Source organism: Euprymna scolopes, chromosome 12 (assembly GCF_053919585.1).
Source record: "Euprymna scolopes isolate OS-2025 chromosome 12, ASM5391958v1, whole genome shotgun sequence".
NCBI lineage: Eukaryota > Metazoa > Mollusca > Cephalopoda > Sepiida > Sepiolidae > Euprymna > Euprymna scolopes.
This window is the reverse complement of record NC_136493.1, coordinates 131,973,126-131,993,604: the sequence shown is the minus strand read 5'-3', so window position 1 is coordinate 131,993,604 and position 20,479 is coordinate 131,973,126. Positions and strand designations below refer to the sequence as shown.

Genomic DNA, 20,479 nt, shown 5'->3' with positions numbered 1-20,479 from the left:
AAAAAATACCTTTTGAAATTTGAAAAGAATTTAGAAGCATTTAAATTGTTGAATAGATGAAAATCATTTGAACTGGCTTCAAAATTCTTAGCAAATCTTCAAGTATTGAAAGATTGAAAGCTATTTATATCCAATAAATTTATAGAAATTAAAAACATTGGCATAACATTTAGTTATAATAATTTGGATCAATTCATATCGTAATTAAATTTAACTGACTGAAAAAAAAAAAAAAAAAAAAAGTGAGGGTGGGGGTGCGGATCAAAGTAAGAAGGTTCCTAAGCAACACTAGGTAGGTATAGCTTGGAGGAAGTAAAAATACCAAACTACAAAAACATGAAACTTTGCATCTAAAGAAAGAAATCGAACAATCTGTATTATTCTCTGATAGATTAAAATTTATTTTTAAAATCATTGATTTTAGAAAAGTGACACAAGTAAATTTTATAGAATCCCATCAACGCGAAGGAGGAAAAGGTGAACTCTGCTACAACAAAACAGATTTGTATGAAAGTGGCAACAGCTTTTTTGTAAATTCTTTTTTTTGTTAATGTTTTTTTCTTTTGCTTTTCCAAATGATTAAATACAATGATAAAACGGTGGTTGTCACAGAAGTGAAGTTGCCTACATGTTGTATTCCAGTGTCTAGAAACTAAAACATAAATTACAAATACTGACGGGAATGATAGGCCTGAAAAATCAAATGAATGACAATTGTCAGATGATGACATTCTATACAAATTCATGAATATAATGTTAGGTCTAGCTTGATGAATCAGAGTTGTTGATGTTGCTGGTGGTGTTGTTATCGTCGTCTTCGTTCAACTGATGAAGCGGAGAAAGGAGGGGTAGTGGTGTCTTCAGCAGAGCCAGAAAAGGAGGGGGAGGAGAGGAAGTTAATGTATGAAGAGCTTCTTTGACCATCACTAATGATTCTGAAGGATTTCCCAAAGGCAATTGGCTAATGCATTAGAAGATTCTACTGCACTCATAGCTGTATAACCCAGATAAGTCTCATGTTTCTTCAGTAATCTGCAAAAGACACAAATTACAAAATGTTCAACACAATTCATATCAGTATGTGTATATATATATATATATATACATATATACACACACACGCAAGTAAAATGGGTAAAAAAACAGAAAAAAAAACGAGCAAGAGTGGGGACAAGGGTCAAAGGACTTTGAAAATGATTGACCATTTAAGAACTTCACACAATCACTAATTTTGTCCCTTCTTTCAGAACTAAAACGCTACTTAAGATTCTGTAGAGAACATATTCGCATTTACAGTTTTGTCTCTTCATTTGTGTAATAAATTCACACACACAATTCTGGAAGATAAAAGTTACATATGTAAAAACAACAAAATAATCTTCCAATAATTTCAAATGAGGCATACACTCATATATGCAAAACCAATTCTCCATTAAAATTCTTAATTTTTCTATGAAGGGATTTATTTTGAAATCTTGTCAAGTTTTAAAAGTCAAACTCAAATAACAATCCATTTAACATTGATATGCGACTAAGACATTTTTCTTTCTACCTTGTTTTATTTCGCTTCACATTCCCCTGAAAATACTTATTCTGACTAAGAAACCTGTAAGAGTGGAGATAATTTTCTCTTGATGAAACAGATTAAAGGAAAATTATCATGTACAATTGTAAAGTTCTTTCTTTAAGATATATATATATATATATATATTATATGACTTCAAGCTGATCTTCCTTGACCTTTTCCTTCGGAACAACGTGTAGTATCTGTTCTAATACTAACTACATTTTATTTTATCTGTTTTAAATCAGTGAAGGAAAATCCTTTTAAACTGAAATAAATTTTATTTTTTATCCCAATCCGAAGTACCTCCTTCTGTAAAGCTGTATTTTAATCCCATGTTAAAATACAACATTGTGTGGGAGGTAAGTAAATGGGAACTTCAGGTAGGTCTTGTATTTCACTTCCGTGTGAATTACATTTACTATTAATAGATTAGTATCAGTTACTAAAACTAAAAAAAAAATTTCTATTTTCAAAAATAATTTAATATTAAAATCACCAAAAATAATTTGTTTCTTTATAAACAAATCAGTTATCTTTTGTGCATTCCCAGAAAACATCTGGTAAGTACAACTAGTATAATCTATTAAGAACTATTAAAATCTGATTTCATAATGTCAAAAGTTTAAAATAATCTATATTATATTTTTTAGTTTGTCATTCCCACTTTTTCTCAGAAACTACTGAGCTAATCTAGCTAAAATTTTGTATAGATCTTTGTTATAAAGGTACAGCAAACTAAGTATTATGGCATTTGTTCGATGCACAATTAAGGGTTAACAGAGATCAGTATTTAATGCAAAAAATGAGCACAGATGTAACCACATTCAACCATCAATTTGGCATAAAGTACTCATCACTGTGCTTTAATTTTTTCGTTTTATTTTTAAAGGAGGCTCGAAAGCCTAATAATATACATTCATACACGCACGCACATCCAACAAAAGCAGAAAAATGCATTCTATATTAGGATTAGGTCACTCTACAGTTTTTGTTGTTTGAGTTTTAGATTTAATTGCAGAAGCTGCTCTTTGTAAATAGCCAAGTGTTATACATGTTCAGAAATTAAAAATATCCTATATAGTGTCCCTTGTTCGAGTATGCTATTCAGGCTTGCAAAACCTACATAGCATACTTGAAGAAGAGACACTATAGAGAAATATATTGGGCATTTAATGAAGGATCTGTGGATAAGGAAGAGAACCCTTAAAAAGGTGTCATCAATCTTTGTGCTGGTAAACAAGCATATGCTTCTTTATATAAATTTTGAAAAAAAAAAACTTTACTGTACAAGTTTTATCTTTATGGACAAAAAAACATAATAAATTCTAATTGATCTGGCAGAAAAAAAAACAATAAAATGAACAACTTAAATGTTGTCAAGTGTTTTTAAAAAAATTTTTTTTTTTTAGATTAATTGTTTTGGTAAAAAATATTCACTGACAAAACCTTTCTGAAAATACCATATTTTTTATCAATAGAATATTGTATATTTGGAAATCGGCAGAAACAATTGTTTGTATTAAAATGTGCTTTTGAAACATTTACAAAATTCTTATATATAAACAATAATGTACCCATGTTATTCACTAGGTTGCCAAGAATATATTACAATATTCATGTTCATTAAGTTAGGACACACACACACACACACACACACACACACACACACACACACACACACACACACACGGTGTCCAAAAAGTCAATGAAGGGTTGAAAATCTTTGCCATTTTACCATTAATGATTATTTTTTTCTTTACTTCCGATAATATTTTGGAAATTAATTATGGATAAATATAACATTGAACAATGTATGTAAGTTGTAAACTTGTTTTACCAAAATCAAACAATGCTTTGGCGACAACATTATCTCTCGCTATGGCAATGTCAAATGGCCACCACATTCCCCAGACTTGGCTAGCCCCGACTTTTTTGGACCAAGTAAAGAATAGATACCCTGTAGCAGACAACGCCGCCTGGCGGTGACAAGCGCACATTTCAACCAACCGGTGATTCGACCTTGACATTGGCACAAGCACATGGCGTCGGTTGTTTGTAAACACGTCAAATAGCAAACATGCTCAAATATTCGCCAACAATTTTTTTAAAAAAATATATTTACAAAACTTTTGAAGTTTTAAAAGAAAAAATATATATTTACAAAACATTTTTTTTAAGTAAGTAACAAAACGAACGTAATAAAGTAAAAGATATTTAAATAAATGGGTGTCTTTCTGTTTCGGATTATTTCGACCAAGATTGATTTTTTATGTACTGTGTTTTTTTTGTTTTTTTTTCTGTGGGCGTTTTTAAGACAATTCAATATTTATTTAATTATTCTTTAAAACATTAACTTCAGCGACAATTAATATATTTTAAAAATAATATTTGGTACTCCTTAGGCGTTGAGTTCTATGGTGGCCAGCATAAAAAATATGCGTCGCTCTCTTCCTGACGCAAGCGCACGTAACACTTTTATTTACTGACGTTGTCGAAGTAACTAAATAGTAACTAATATTTTTAAATATTAAATTTTGATGAATATTCGTGAGCAAGATTTTTTTGAAAAATAAAAGATATTTAAATAAATGGGTATCTTTCTGAGTGCGTTTTTAATATATTTACAGAACTTTTTAATAACTGTTTTATTCTTTTTATCAAACAAAAATAGAACTTTTATAATGACATATTATGGACTGTTTTTCAAACATCGAAATTTAAAAACTAAAGTTTTATTTATAAAGAAAAAAAGAAAAAGACGAGGTGCTTTTCTTTAATTAAATTATAAACTTTATTTGAACTTTCAACTTTTATAGACATAAAAATAGACTTTATAGATATTTTATAATTTTTTAAAAATATATTTAACGAAAAGTTTTTTTTTTATCATTTAATTGAATAAAATTTCAAAGTGATAAATGGTGAAAAAAAAAAATATCCCGAAAAGAAAAACACTGTCTTTTTTTTTCTTAAAATAAAACTTTAATTTTAAAATTCCGATGTTTGAAAAACAATCCATAATATATATTTCATTAGAAAAGTTCTATTTTTGTTTGATAAAAAGAATAAAACAGTTAATAAATACAAAAAAAAAAAACCCCAAAAAACAGTCCATTAAGTTCAAATAAAGACTTAATAAAACTTATTAAAAAAAAAAGGTTCATTCTTTAACACCTTATTATTTATTTTTGTTTTAGCCATTTTTTTTCTGTGGACGTTTTTAATACAATTCAATATTTATTTAAAGTGTGATCTATGTGATCAGTGAAGGAGAAATCCTTTTAGGCCGAGGCAATTTTTATGCATAATAAAATCACAAATATAAACAATTGAAATTTAAAAAATCTTTGTTGCAAAAATCCGAAACAGAAAGACACCCATTTATTTAAATACGTTCGTTTTGTTACTTAAAAAAAATGTTTTGTAAATATATATTTTTTCTTTTAAATCTTTGAAAGTTTTGTAAATCTATTAAAAAAAAAGAAAATTGCTGGCGAATATTCGAGCATGTTTGATATTTGACGTGTTTACAAACAACCGACGCCATGTGCCAATGTCAAGGTCGAATCACTGGTGTTAGTTGAAATATGCGCTTGTCACCGCCAGGCGGTGTCGTCTGCTACAGGGTATCTATTCTTTACTTGGTCCACTTTTTCTTGTAGGGATATCAAAGAAAGAGTATGTTAACAAACCCTAAACCCTGCAAGAATTGAAAGAAAACATCAGGAACGAAATAAGGGAGTTAAATCACAATCCAGAGATTCTGCAATCTGTCATGAATAATATTTTGGAAAGAGCACAAATATGCAAAGCAACATTTAAAAGACATTTTTCATAAAAATTGTTTGAATTTTGAATTAAAAAAATTTCCCAAAGTCAGATTGTGTTAAAATTACAGAAAGATATCATCAAAAATAGTCTATTTAAGCTGAAAACCCTTCAGTGATTTTTTTGACACCCTATATATAACCGTAGCTTAAGACTAAGTCTTCTGATAGAGAAAACCTTCAGTTCATTTTACATGATTGAAACTTACCCTCTTCCTAATGTTGAGTATCTAGAAAGGTTCCTAAGGATCAAAGCTGCAGTCAACCTGATGTGTTTTGTTACAGGTCCTTCTCGAGGCTCCTAAAACAAAAGAAAAAAAGGTTTTTATTCATTATAAAATTCAAAGAAAAAGTAAAATTGCTTTTTAAGTAGACACACTATAAAAAAAAAAAAAAATAAATAAAAGTAAAAAAATAATTCCAGGACCCCCCTCCCACCCCAAGAAAACCCCCACTTTCTTTAGATAAAAAAATAAAATTGTTTTATGAACAAATTTGCTGGATTGTCTTTAATGAACCAGCTAGAATATTTTATCATTACTATAAAAATAATAAACCTTATTAAAATGCAGATATTTTGAGGATGGGGGAAAAAAAAAAAAAAAAAAAAAAAAAAAAAAATCAGTTAATATTGAATAATTTTATAAAGTCTTATCTGTACGTATGAATGCTGGCACTAGAATCATTCTTACAGGGTTTGGAACAAGAATTGTATGCATCAGTATGGGTTAACACACAAAAATTTATATTATATAATGTTTTTATAGATACAATAGTCATCCGCAGACATGTTTTGCTGTTACTGCGACATCAATGTGTGCGTGCGTGTGTGTATATATATATATGGTCTATAGGGAAGCATCAATCAAAATTTCATTGATAGATAAATGTAGTCAAATCAAACGGAGAGGAATGTTCATTTTTAGTTTGTGTAATCAGAACTAAAAAAAAAAGAAAAGAAAAAAAAAAAAGTGATTATATGATCTATTTTAAATGGTTTTCTCTACAGTGTGTTACTAATTGCTTATAAGTTTTTTTGGATCCAATCTTTTGCACTTATCAAAAGTCATCTCAGACCTGTCCTGGAATGGATACTACAACTATCAATAATAAAAGTTAATATTAATAATATATAGTATTAATACTAAGTAAAACTATATAAACAGATGTAAATATGGCTTCTTAGGAGTTATCTTTTACCAAGATTCTTTAGCTTGTATGATGTTTACATACTGTTAAATGTAAAATTGGTGATGGAAATGTGGCCAAGCAAGATGACATGCAGGTTAAAATAATACAAGCACATCATTAGAACTAGACCAAGATATTTCTGTTGGACTGATTGAAAGATCTTGGTCTAATTTATGTTGTTTTTGTTAATGTGTAACTTGTTCGATCTTTCCATGACTAATTTTACATCTTGTCGTCAGAAAGTTTTACCTCATTTCTCCCCCCACAATGTTAGATATGTGCCATATTTGTTTTAATAAGGACGCACACTCATCATTAGACCTGAAACTTTCAACTGAAATGTTACATACAACATTACATTTCGTTTAATGTCTGTATTACATGATGTCAGGTGTGTAACGCATATAATCATACAACAATAAAAAATCTTGTTAATTCAAAATTCTTAAATTTTTAATGTTCTAACATCAATCATCAAAATACTTGTAATGACAAATTACATAATTTTCCCCAGATAATATCCAGCTGGTGTTTATACTGATGAAAGGGCAGTTCTTACTTTCAAAAGAAATAAAATTTCAAGAAATTACAGGTTTGGTTATCTGTTTTACAAGGAGTTATTTTCATTGAGCAGGTGGTGGTGGTGGTAGATTAATGGTAGAACAATTATTGTTTACAATAATTGTTCTACCATTAATCTACCACATTCATTTTGATACAAATCAAACAAAAGTCATTTTAGCACAGTTCATTCTCTAATGTTATTTAGTGCATAAATAATTTATCAAGCATTGTGCAAAAAAATTATTTTATTTACTTTTTCACAAACACCTTAAATTTTTAAGAGTGTTTCAATTCTAAGCAATCTAGCAAAGCCGAAAAATAAATTAAAACAGATAAAACTATGTTGATAATATTAAAATTAAAACAGATAAAACTATGTTGATAATATTAAAATTAAAACAGATAAAACTATGTTGATAATATTAAAATTAAAACAGATAAAACTATGTTGATAATATTAAAATTAAAACAGATAAAACTATGTTGATAATATTAAAATTAAAACAGATAAAAAACTATGTTGATAATATTTAAGATATTTTTGACGGTAAAAATCACTGGTGACATTTTAAAATATTTCATAAAGAAAGCTAGTTTTCCAAAAAAAAAGTAGCAATACACATCGAAAAACATTTGGGATAATTATAGATGTCAAAGTAGTTCTATCAATCAGTCATATTTTAAAAAAATCGAAACACCAAGTTCTCAAAATACCACTATTTTGTCTGGAAATGAATACATGCTTTAATAAATAATCAATGCATTTCATTGCATTTCAGCAAATAAAGTGATAAAAATCTGAAAGCTATAAAATAGCGATTTGGGAAACACTTTTTTTTTTTAATATATAAATCCCCCATCTTTAAAAGGTTGGTACCACATTTCTATGAAGAATTTCATCATGAAATTTGGAAAAACAATCAGAAACAAGCCATGCATGCGTGGTCCCCCTCTAGTGCTGCATGTGAGATGACGCCACAAAAAATAGCGAAGAAATGATGAATGCGAGAAGTGTGAAGGGCCAACGTTGCCTTCACATTTTTGCCAAGTTTCAGAAAAATCCAATGGATGGGGCAAAAAGTGTCATTTTTTACAATTTTGGGGCATTTGTGACTTGTTTTGAGCTCCTAGGAACACCGAATCCCAGTTAAAAATGGACAAATGGTGCAGTTTCACGCCTTAAGACGTATATTTGAATTCAGCACCATGGAAAACCACCATAGACATACAAGTTTTTGAGTAATATGAAAAAAGAGCTCCAAAAAGGCATGTTTTCTTTTAGCCCCAAAAGTCCCAGAGGAATGCGAGCCAGAATTTTGCCAGGTTCACCCATACTGAACTTATATTAAGAACAATGGCCTCCACATTTTGACCAAGTTTCAGGAAGATCAAACGCTATGGGGCAAAAAGTGTAATTTTTGAGCCCTTAGGGATGCTGAATTCCAGTGTAAATGGATAACGGTACAGTTTCAGGCCATAACACATGTATATTTGAGTTGACCACTGTGAAAAAACACTATATAGTCAGACATATCACGTTTTTGTTGAGAAATTTGAAAAAAGATCCACAAAAAGGGGCATTTTAGCACTAAAAGTCCTCAGAGACGTGAACCAGAATTTTGCCAGGGTAACCCATACTGGATTTATATTAAGAACAGTGGGCTCCACATTTTGGCCAAGTTTCAGAAAAATCTAATGGATAGATAAAAAGTTATGGGGCAAAAACATGTCATTTTTAGCCATTTTGGGACATTTTTGACCTCTTTTGAGCACCTTGGGATGCAACGGGAATTTTCGCAAATTTTTTTTTTTTTTTACTGTGTACATCTACTTAATGAAATACAATTTGCGGCAAAATTCCAGAAAAAAAAACTAATGGACATTTATCTGGCAATTGTCTGGCGGCCACTGAGCCATTGAAAACAGGTCGCTTACCGATAAAAGGGGGGGGGGCAAAAAGCATTAAATTTTATCACTTATTGTTGGAGTAAGAAATAAACTGGTCCATTTGTTTTGGTTTTGTTTTTTTTAAAATAAGACCATAACATGATGTGTATTGAACAATTTTTACTTAACATTTTTGTACTCCAACTAATAAGTAAATCAATGTTTTTTTTTTATTTTTATGCATTAAAATAATTCTATGTTGATTTTATTTTGATAGCAGTGAGTTTTAATTAGACCCCCCCCCATTAACTTTTTTTCAATGAAAATAAACAATTTGACTTGATTGCTTAATTATAAGCAGTAGCTGTCGGCTGTTTAATTCACAGCAGTTTTGTGAACTATGTTTACAAGTTTATTATTAAAAAAAAAAAAAAAAAAAAAAAAAAAAACTTTTTTTAAAATGAATGTGGTTTGTGGTTCTTTTATAAAATAGTGGCTCCAAGAAATATTAGTTTTAAAACATACTCAACTTTCCAACTTTAATTGTAATAATCATCTAGCAACCAATTTAAGAAAAAAACTAAAGTCTACTTTTTATTTTATTTAAAAAAAAAAAAAAAAAAAAAAAACTTTTTTTTTAGGCGGTGAGGTGAATACCCCACTCCCCCCAAAAAAAAACTTGGTAAAAAAAAAAAAAAAAAGAATTTTCAGTAGAGAGGGATCAGTTTTGCATATAAATTTAATGTATAATTCTCCCCAGTTTTCTGGACATTCTTGCTTTTATCTTGTACTCCAAATTCTTTTAATATCTTTTCAAGCTGAAAAGTTAGTATATATAAGATTCGAGTGACAAGCCTAATGACAAAACTCCTTTAACCTATCACTAACCCGAGGTCTGAATGGCACCCATTTAAAAATAAAAACCATTCCATAAGCTTAAGACCAAATGGTAAGCCTCACATCATAGTCTTTAAACCACATGCAACCGTCTAAAAAGATTTATTTACAATAGAAAAAAAATATGGTTAAGTGCCATAAATCATTAGAATGGCCTTGAAATCAAAGATCATTATATATTTATTTATATGTCTGTCAAGTTTTTTTCAGTTTGTTCTTATATAATTGCCTAGCAGAAAGTGTTACTCTACAATAATACCAAAAAAAAATCATGCAATATATTAATTTTTAGACTGTTCTAGCATTAGATTCCAATTTCTTGTACATAAAGTTTTTAAAAATTCTTTAGATAATCAAGCTCTTTCTATGATATTGCGATATTTTAAGGAATTTCATTTTTTTTTTCATGCGTATTGCTATATTAAGTAAACAAAAACACAAAATGCTTTTCTTACAAAAGCATAAAAAAAAAATTTTTCAGTAAAGTTTTTTTTATTTTACTTTTGCTGCGAACAAATATGAGGAAAATGGAGAATGCAGATACATAACGTAAAATTTAAACATGATTATTTTATTTATAAGTGAGGGATTGTCTATGATTAGAGTTCTGAAGTAATGTAGCACTTGTTGGGAAGACAAAGATATGAAATCTCGTCATAATTCCTCTCCAACTTTGTATTAATTAGCCTGATCGACTAAACTCAACGTCAAAATTTGAGTCCAATCAGGTTATTAGTTTATAAATTACTGCAATTTAAGTGAAGTTATTGCTGCAAGTTTTTGAAACAAAAAAAAAAAAACTCTTAATTTCGTGTGGTGATAAAGCATTTCTTTCTGATGGGGAAAAATGCTGCACGAGCAAATCAATGACTTAAGTGTTATTTGGATTGCTTCATTAAAAAACAATGTTTATAAGGTGACATGCTGACTTTAAATGCTGTTGTATATAAACATAAATTATCGTGAACACTTAGGTTGCCCAAATTCAGCAATTCTCCTGGAAGGCATCAAAAAGATCCCAGGGCTATACAGACAAATTTATGTTCAGTTGATCTTTGACAATACTTTTGTTTACTAGCCAAATCCAAGTGATTTTTAGAATATGACCTCTTCATTCCGTGACAAGCACATGCATCAAAGATTTTTCTGTATTTTTTTTTTTTTAAATATATGTAATTCGAAAGATGCACCCAATTTTATGTTAAGACTTGAAGGTATAATCATTCAAATTTCTTCAGAAGTTTATTTTTTTTTTTAAACAGCCTTCATTAAAAAAAGGTGTATATTAAACTTTTATTGTTTAAATAATTTGACTTTCCTCGATTTATTAAAAAAGATTAAAAAGACGTTTTCTGCCCAATAATGAGCTTTGGAAGATTGATGAAAAAAACACAATTGCCAAAACATTATATTATTTTTAGTTGCCACTTGGAAAAATCACTCGCAAACGCGACTGTTTCAACTACAATGGAACCCTAGGCCCACAAACTCATTTAGGTTGATCATAAATTGAAGTTGTGCTGAAGATACCGGCAGTGTATTTATTATTTTGCATGTTCATTATTGTCAATGAGAAAGCCGTGTTCAAAGCGAGTGCCATATTTGCTCACAGTCAATCATAAAATAATGTATCTATGATTCAAAATTTTCTCAATAAAAAGGAGTCTTTTGCATCAATGTGACGATCTCACTCCAGAGTAAAATTGGCAGTCAGCTAAGGGGACAGCAACAGGTGAAAGTCGTCTAAAGTGATCAAAGATGAATCATCAATAGTATTATTATTAGTGTGTAAAGGGAATCACCAAAAATTGGATACAAATGAGGGTTAAAAAAAAAAAAAAAAAAAAAAAAAAAAAAAAGACAAAAAAAGAAAAAGGGTGTAATTCTACCAAGACAATAAAACTTTCACACAAACAATTGCAACAATGGCAAAACTACATGAATTGTATTTAGTATTGTTTTTGCATCCACCTTATTCCCTAGATCTGTTTCACAGCAACTACTGGCTGTTTGCAGACCATAAGAGAATGCTCTATAAAAAAATAAATAAATAAAAAGTGAGTATAATAAAAAAGTTGTATTAGAAACTGAGACATTTTGAGGCCAAAAACAAAGCTTTCTAATAAAAAGGTATTGAATTGCCAGAAGAAGCTTGAAATCAATGTATAAAATGTTGATATAGTAGAATTTTGCCTAAAAGTTGTTTCACTAGATAGGCCTGGGACTTATTAAGTAATATGTTCATGTTTTCAAACTATGGAGTGAGAATTTATGCACAAACTATGATGAAAACGTTTATAGGTTTTCCATGTTGTATGGCACCAATGTTTTGCGCTCTGCATTATTGATTCTCATAGGATTTCTTCCACTTAGAAAAAAAAACTTTACAGCAAAATAAAAATAAAAGCATATTTTAAATAATTTCAATTCTAAATTCAGAGGACATTTGGAGATGGAAAAAACCTTAGCAATTGATAAAATTAAAATATAATGTAAAAGTTTTCTCATTCTATTTGCTTGGATTAAATGATTTCAAGTATAAAAAAGAATTTTTCATTTAGAGATTTTAACATTTTTAACTCAAAATCATTTAAAAATTTTCCACTGAAGAATATGCAGACAATTTTGCAATTAACACCAACCAATAACACACAAAAGGTCAATAACATTTTTTGTAGAAAAATACTATCATTTTTAAAGGATACCTGTATAATAAAATTAAATATTGATAAAAACAATTCAACAAATAAGCCAACACTTGGAGTTTATATTAATACAACTCTTTCTGCTGTGTAAGAATTTGTCAGAGTTGATAGAAAAAAAACTTGAAAAATAAAAACTCAATCCCCATGAATTTTAATACATTTAAGAATATATTATTTAATAAAGAGAATAACTAAATTTTATCAATAAGTCTGTAAACCAATAACTTAATAAAATTACAAACAATATATTTGAAATATTTATTGACATAAGCCCAAACTTTGAAAATAATTAAACCAGCAATAACTAGAAATCAAACACTATAGACCAGTGGTTCCCAACCATTTTCCAATAACCTTTTAAAAATCACTTTTTGCCATCCTACCCCCCCCCCCAAGACTAAAAATTCTTAATTTTAGGAGTTGAGAGAAAAAAAGAAAAAGAAAATTTAATGGTGCATCAATTTCAATGACACTTTTTTTTTAAAACAAATTTGTATATACCCTTTTGATATTCTCGATGGTCAGTATTGATTTTTCCAATACCAACTTAATTTTTCAATCAACAATGAGGTTTTGGATACTTGACAGTAGAGTTTGCTTCTCAACTTAAATTTTATAAGAAATAAATGAAAAATTCACTTAATATATGTTGGAGGAAAACATATGAGAAGGAAAATAACCTAATGGTGTACTTTCATTTTAAGTTTTTACAGATTCCTGTTTGGCTAAAAAACTGACCCCAGAGTTGGGAACCTCTGCTATAGACTGAAATTTTGAAATCAAAATTTGAATATTTACAATATATATATATATATCTAGCTACAGACTTATTGATTCATTCTGATGGTATAAAATGAGAAAAACCACTTAATATGAAAGACTTTCAATCAATTTACTCTCATAATATGTAAGTCAGAAAGACACAATCACTTTGGCCATTTAATTTATTTTGTCCGATAAGCATTTAAATTATCTTTAAATTTATATTTAAAATGAAAGGCCAATACGTCTGAATCGATTAGAATTACTTGTGACAATTGTATATAGATATAAAGCAAGTCTTATAGCCGTACCTTATGCTTTTTGTTTTTATGTGCATAACAGAGAGAGAGTGTAGACAGACTGATGTTTCTTGAACTTGTTAAGGATTCACCCGTCATAGAGAAAGCAGTTGGATATGTCTATCCATGGAAAGAAATCAAAGGGGTGACATCATCATCATTAACAGAAATGGTATACAGGCCATTATAGGAACAAGAAAACAATTAAAAATAGAAACTGGCCAAACAAAGCTTAGAAATGGTGGTCCTTAGTGAGAGCACTTATTTATAAAGGATGCAGAACAACTGAACTCTGCGGAGATTATTTAATATCTGTGTTACAAATAATGATTCCTGGTAAAAATAAAACTATGACATTGACGACCAAGGAGGTCATAGTTCAATAGTCTAAATACAAACTGAAGCAAACACTTGTGAACTAATATTTAAAAATGGGTTCAATTTTACAATAGGAATGCCATAAAAAATACTAATTTCTTTGGTTTAGAAATGAAAAAGAAAATTTGACTCGTGCCTTTATACTTGAATTCATCAAATTTTGTTTAACGTCTGTTTTTACATGCTGGCATGTGTTTGAGAACTTTCAGAAACTGAAATCCAAACTAACCTATCATCAGCCAAGTCTTTATTTACTCTCTTTCCCTTCAAAACAGAAATTACATCCTAATAGATATTAGAGCTCCAATTTTGAAGCACAAATTAAATATTGCCATTGCAGTTTTAATCCACTATATATATATATATATATATATATATATATATATATAAAAATTTCATGTCAAAGATTAATTTATGGCCATGCAAAATTTGAATGTGGCCCGAATTAAAATTTCAAAATGCAAAAGTCAAGACTACTTTGGTTTTCTTTTATTTTTGTTCTTAAACGAAAGAATAGTAATTTCTGGTTATGTCCTTCTTGTAAAATTGAACCTAAGAATATTCTTTTGGAAACTGCATTGTCTTTTTGAAAAATGATTTGTGGAAAGGTTTGTTTCGAAAAAGTTATTGAATATTATACAGAAATAATACAGGTAATATTGTTATTAAATAACTTTAAATACAATAAAAATATATTTCTTTTAAATCGGGCCTGACATGCATATTTATTGAAAAGTTGTTGCTTGGACCAGATAAAGGAAATTGTTCTCTATATGGCCTTTTAATTGTTATCAATGAATAAATAAAACACGTGGATCAAATAGAAGAGATATACTGTGCTTTATCAAAGAATTATCAATTTTTAAATCCTATAATATACTACAGCTGATTTTTTTTTTTTTTTAAAAACTCATAACAGGAGTTAAAACTAATACAAATGTTCATAACACACAGCAGTTAATATACAATGTGTAAGAGATCGTTAAGAATTGAGAAATGAAATTTGAGGAACGATATAAGAAAAGTAAAACAGTTGAAGAGTAATAATATATTCAAATTAGTCTCAATGTTGATTGACCTTGGATACCAATTCCTATCAAGGATTTGAACAATTAAAAATACACTAAAATAATGCAAAAGATTAAGTATAAAATATGAAAAGCTAAAGATCATGCTATTTTCAAGTAAAAAGAGTATCAATTCCATGCATTCGCATGCAGCTTCAGTTGAGTTTGTTTGATTTTAATGTCGTCAAGAGTTAAATGTTATAAAGAGGAGAATTTGAATTATGAAATTAGAAACAAAAAGTTATTTTGCTGAAAACAAAATATTAGTAAACAAACAAGACTTAAAAATTTAAATATTTTTAAAAAATCTATAAAAAGAAAAGAAGGCATTTCATAAGTCATTTTAAATTCAAAGCAATGCTTTTCTTAATTAAAATTCATATTTTAGCAAGTATACTATTCAGAAGGTTGTAACAAAGTTATTTTTAAGACTCAATAAAACATTCGTCACACACATTGAATATAATCACCATTCCTCTTTGTGACTAATTTTTCATCTTCAATCCTCTCATAATCTTGTTCACCATTTATGTGACAATCCATTCATCAGACTAACTCTCATTCTTAAGTGACGATTAAAAAAAAAAAAAAAACAGGGAAAAGGAACGAGGGTTTTCTTATTCAATTCAAACTTTTATGCTTATTTGACAGAAGAATGGTGACTGTACCAATGATTAAATAAAATTAAGAGTTTTTGATTCTTGTCCATAATTCTCCCTATATTAAAAAACAAAAAAAAGAGTAATTTTTATGATGTATATACCCATAATGCCGTATTCCAAAAATCACATAAATTGATCAAGTAGTTTCATCTTTCTAAAGAAAACCATTTTTGAAATGGAAATTTGTAGGCATTAAAACATAAATCTAGCAAGTTTGAATTATTGAGTTATTTCCCTACTCCTTGGAAAAAAAGAAAAAGAAAAAAAAAGAAAAAAAAAAGATTTTCAAATTAGATTTTATTTTTTTTATTAAAAAATAAAACTACTTTATCAATTTACATATTTTTTTTTAATAAGATATTTTTGTTTTCTTACAGGTACATATATCATACATATTTTTCATTATTTTTTAATATGGCAATACTGGACAAGAACAAAGTTTTTCTTTTTATTGGTTTATTGGGTCTTAAAAATATAAACTGACAGAACTTTTGTTAGAATCCAATGAATCATGTCAAATGCAAGACAAAACTATAGTTTGATAATTAAAAAATATAAATTTAGGTGACAAAATCTACACCATAACAAACACTCATGTAAATAAAGAAATTAGAATTGCTTTTAAAAGTCAAGACAAAAATTAGAAAACTTATTCTGTCAGAAATAATAACAACTTAGAAAATGAAATTATGCAAATTTAAACATGAGAAAACTGAGCAATTTTTGTTTGTTAAAAATCAATTTAAGATTTTCTAGTTTTTTTTAGGAAAAATATTAAATTCAATACAAAAATGTTAAAAAACCATATTTTGTGGCAAAGCTTGCATGTCTGAAAGTCATAAAATGCATGATTTAGTAGAAATGAAAAAAAAAGAAAAAAAAAAAAAGGAAAAACAATCATGCATTATGTACAAATTTCAAAGAAAGCAGGTGATTATAGTCGAGCAGTAACCGCAAAAACTTATAAACATGTACAAGAGCAAAACAAGCATTAATATAAAATTCCATGCAAAATATGTTAAATGGAAAGAAAATCAAAGGTTTTTGTTTAGTGAAGTATCAAGCAGATGGTCTGAAAACAACTTCCATTGTAACCAAACAAAATAGTGTAAAGATTGAAAAGCCTTTCAGTCTTCAGTGATTACTAAATCTCATCAGCGGAGAAGGGGAAAAAAAATCTTGGAATTCAATTGATTGATAATGTCTTTGTAAATGAAACCATGTCAAAAATCACCAGATCAATTCTATTATTATCTAAGATTGATTAAAAAAAAAAAAAAATGCATACAACATCAAAATAATTCAATTGTTGTAAGGAAAGCCTAATTTTATAAGATTGAAGGAAAAAAATATGGAGTGCCTTTTACAAGAAAAAGAATAAGAACGATTGTTTTTAAGTGCACACAGGTGATTGCTATGGTCATAAACTGACCGAGAGAAAGAGAGAGTAGGTGAAATGACGCCTGGGGAGGAGGAGGAGAGAGAGAGAGAGAGAGAGAGAGAGAGAGAGAGAGAGAGAGAGAGAGAGAGAGAGAGAGAGAGAACTCACCTGAAATACTGGGTTATTGTTGAGCTGCATGTCCATAAAAATATAGTCTGGATTTCTTGGTTTGAAATCAAATCTCTGGTAATGGACTGGGTATGGCACCTGATTTGTGGGCTACAAGAGAAGATCCAGCTCGGAATAAGACAGGATGCGTCAAACATGGAGAACTGAGATTGCAGCAGTGGTAGTTGCGATGACAGCGGTGTCAAACTGATGCCGAAGATGGCATAACAAATTGCCAAGGACCACTCAGAATAGGCTGCGCAAATCATAATAGTAGTGGGTAGTGTTGGTGGTGCAAGTATGCACTCACTCACAAACATTAGCACACAAAACTAAGGTTGACAAATGTCGAGATCCAATAAAAATGACAAAAAAAAAAAAAAAAAAAAAAAAAAAAAAAAAAAAAAAAAACGTGGGAGAGAGAGTAGCCAAGAATATGAAAGCAAAGAAACCTTTCTAATGAACAAACTTAAGAAAGGAAGAAAACAGAAGAGAACCGACCGAAAAATTATTTTGAACAAACTAAGGGAAACCAAAATGAGATTATCATGAACAACTTGTGATTACAGATATCACCAATAACAAAGAGAATCAAAGTGATGGGAGTTGAAAAGAAGACTGCAACAGATTTGATAATGTTGAACGAAAAACCATTAATTTAAAGCATGAAAACTATTCTTACGATTAGTACAATGGTTAATTTGTCATATTTTCTGTGTTCATGCATCTATAACAAAAATAACTTTGTTAGCCAATCTATCTCATCCTTCAGTTTGAAATTGAATTTTCATGGCTTAACTCCAGATTGAAAGGATGCATGACGTATATTTTGTTTTCTTACAAGCTACGAATAACACGCATTTCAACTAAATATTATGCTGACGAGTGTAGCAACTCAAGACATCTACGATTGAGTTTTTATGCTGCATATTAAAATAGAAGTTCCATTCTCACTTACACTGAATGTAATTTAATGCAACAAAATATTTAGAGATAATTCTGGATGAAAATCTTGATTCAATTTTACTTAAAATATCTGTGCAATTTTTTTTTTATTTTCAAATATTGTTTTGATTGAAAAATGTAATACATAAACAGATAAATTTTTAAATACTGAATAACTAATATATTTCATAAGTTTGTAATATTTAAAATAATGTAAACATAATAAATGTTATAATTTGATAACCTATTTCTTATAAAGTTGGGTCATTTGCTGCAATGAATAAGATTTTATAAAATGCCAAATTCCTACCTACAAAAACTAATAGTTTTCTAATAAAATGATGCGTATGCAATTAATGTAAGATTAACTTGATTTGCATATTGTTTCGCAAAAGGACAGCTCAATGATTAACTATTCATTTTTTTTTATTTTAAGATTTAATGATTATCTTCAGTCTACTCAAAAATTCTATTTATGAATCTGCTGTATATTATCATTTTGGTTTATTTCAGAAATTAAAATTTCAAATTCTTTTAAAAAGTAATATATATATTATATAATTGGGTGAAATTCTATTTGTTTAGTTGATAAGCATTTAAAGAAAAATAAATTATCCTCCAAAATTTCTTGTTCTTATCAACCGATGAAAAAAAAAAAAAATTTGGTTGTTCAATTACAGAATTAAATGAATATATGTGAATAGTGGTCATATTTTTTTCTTTTTCAAAACCAGAACAATATTTTTTTTTTTCAAAATATTTCTGTTAATTCTTTAAAGCTGAAACTAAAACTTACAGTGGATAACAATTTATAGTTTGCTTTCATTCAAAACCAAAACAATTTATAGATCCTCTTTACAAATATCTTAAGTAATCTCACTTCTTTTGAGGTTAAAACATTTAAATGATCCAATCAATATAAATAAAATTTTATATTCTAACTGAAAATGTAACCATAAATTCAAAAGAAAAGAATTATATAATTTTTTTTTTCTTTAACTTTGTGAGAATCATAAAAGAAAATGCATTATTTTCTCCAGAATGGCAATTTCTTTTTGAAAATGCTGGAAAATTCCATTGCATCTGAAGGAGTCAAGATAACCAGATAAAAATATATTTTTTCATACAGCACATGGATGCATCGATAAATAATCAACAAGACAAGTTCATATGCAACAATGTGAGGCAGACACAGCATGCGACTGACAGTCATTGGGAGCGCAACATAGACAGAAAAACCAAGTTATAATAAACATGCTTCAAGGCAAACTTGTTAAAACAGCATCTTGCAACTTATTAGGAAATAAAGCAACAGCACAAAAGCATAAAAAGAAAACGTCCAAGGTTATGAAATGGCCTAAGATATTATTTGGGTTTTATTAGTATTAAAAAGTTTTTAAGTATTCCTCAATGCGAGTAAAAAAGTGCATTTTTCATTAGAAGATGGATTATTTGGATTAGATTTGGCAAAATAAAGTGTAACACTAAGGGATGAGCAAAACTGATATTTAGGATTTATCAAGAATCAGATTTTATTAGTATTAAATGAAAATTTTAGCAAAGGAAATCATTAATAAATTTTTTTTAATATCTTTCTTTTAGCATTTTAAAAACTGTTTTTAAACTCTCCTAATTAACTTTTAATTTATGTTTCATGTTAAACGATAAAATTTTACAAAAATCCAGTCTTAAAATTTTTTTTTTAACCTAATCCTGTAAATTTTTTAACATAAAATGCACGCATAATTATTTAAATATCTTTTAGAGAAACCTATTTAAAAAAGCACTACAGAATAAAACAAATTAGTTACATCTTTAAGAACTATTTAAAACTAGCAATTCAATAGATTTTCTAATTGAAGGATCTGAAATTGCCAATTCTTTAATATTCTTAAGATTAATAACAAAAAAAAGTTAAAAAAAGAAAAAGAAAAGGGAAACGTTTTACACACGATTCCATTAGGCAAAAAATGAAAGCACAATTAGCTCACAATGTAACACGTCTTTTCCTGACACTTCAATCAAGGCCATGATTTGGAAATTTATTTTTTATGAGGGATGGAGGGTGAGGGGTGATCATGTGCTTGAGCCAAGCAGACCATTATATTTAAAATCAAAATCATAGCATTTCAAAGCTGGAGCAAGAATTTGGCAAAAGAAATAAATAAAAAGTTATATT

General features: G+C 28.5%; 1 protein-coding gene across 6 annotated transcripts in view; it reads right to left on the bottom strand.

Annotated features, from left to right (window-relative positions):
- Positions 1 to 377: 377 nt before the first annotated feature.
- The window catches only part of LOC145291489 (uncharacterized), a 129,571-nt gene continuing 109,469 nt past the window's right edge, over positions 378 to 20,479 (bottom strand). For 3 of the 6 annotated variants that reach the window (XM_080137371.1, XM_080137374.1, XM_080137376.1), the window contains exons 20-23: positions 17,356 to 17,466; positions 13,712 to 13,819; positions 5,604 to 5,695; positions 378 to 1,032 (exon numbers count right to left, since the gene is read on the bottom strand). In XM_080137371.1, coding sequence (XP_079993497.1) covers positions 927 to 1,032; positions 5,604 to 5,695; positions 13,712 to 13,819; positions 17,356 to 17,466 — 417 coding nt within the window. In that variant the 3' untranslated portion in view covers positions 378 to 926. The remainder of the gene's footprint in view (positions 1,033 to 5,603; positions 5,696 to 13,711; positions 13,820 to 17,355; positions 17,467 to 20,479) is intronic. The other 3 variants (XM_080137372.1, XM_080137373.1, XM_080137377.1) reach the window with 3 other exon arrangements.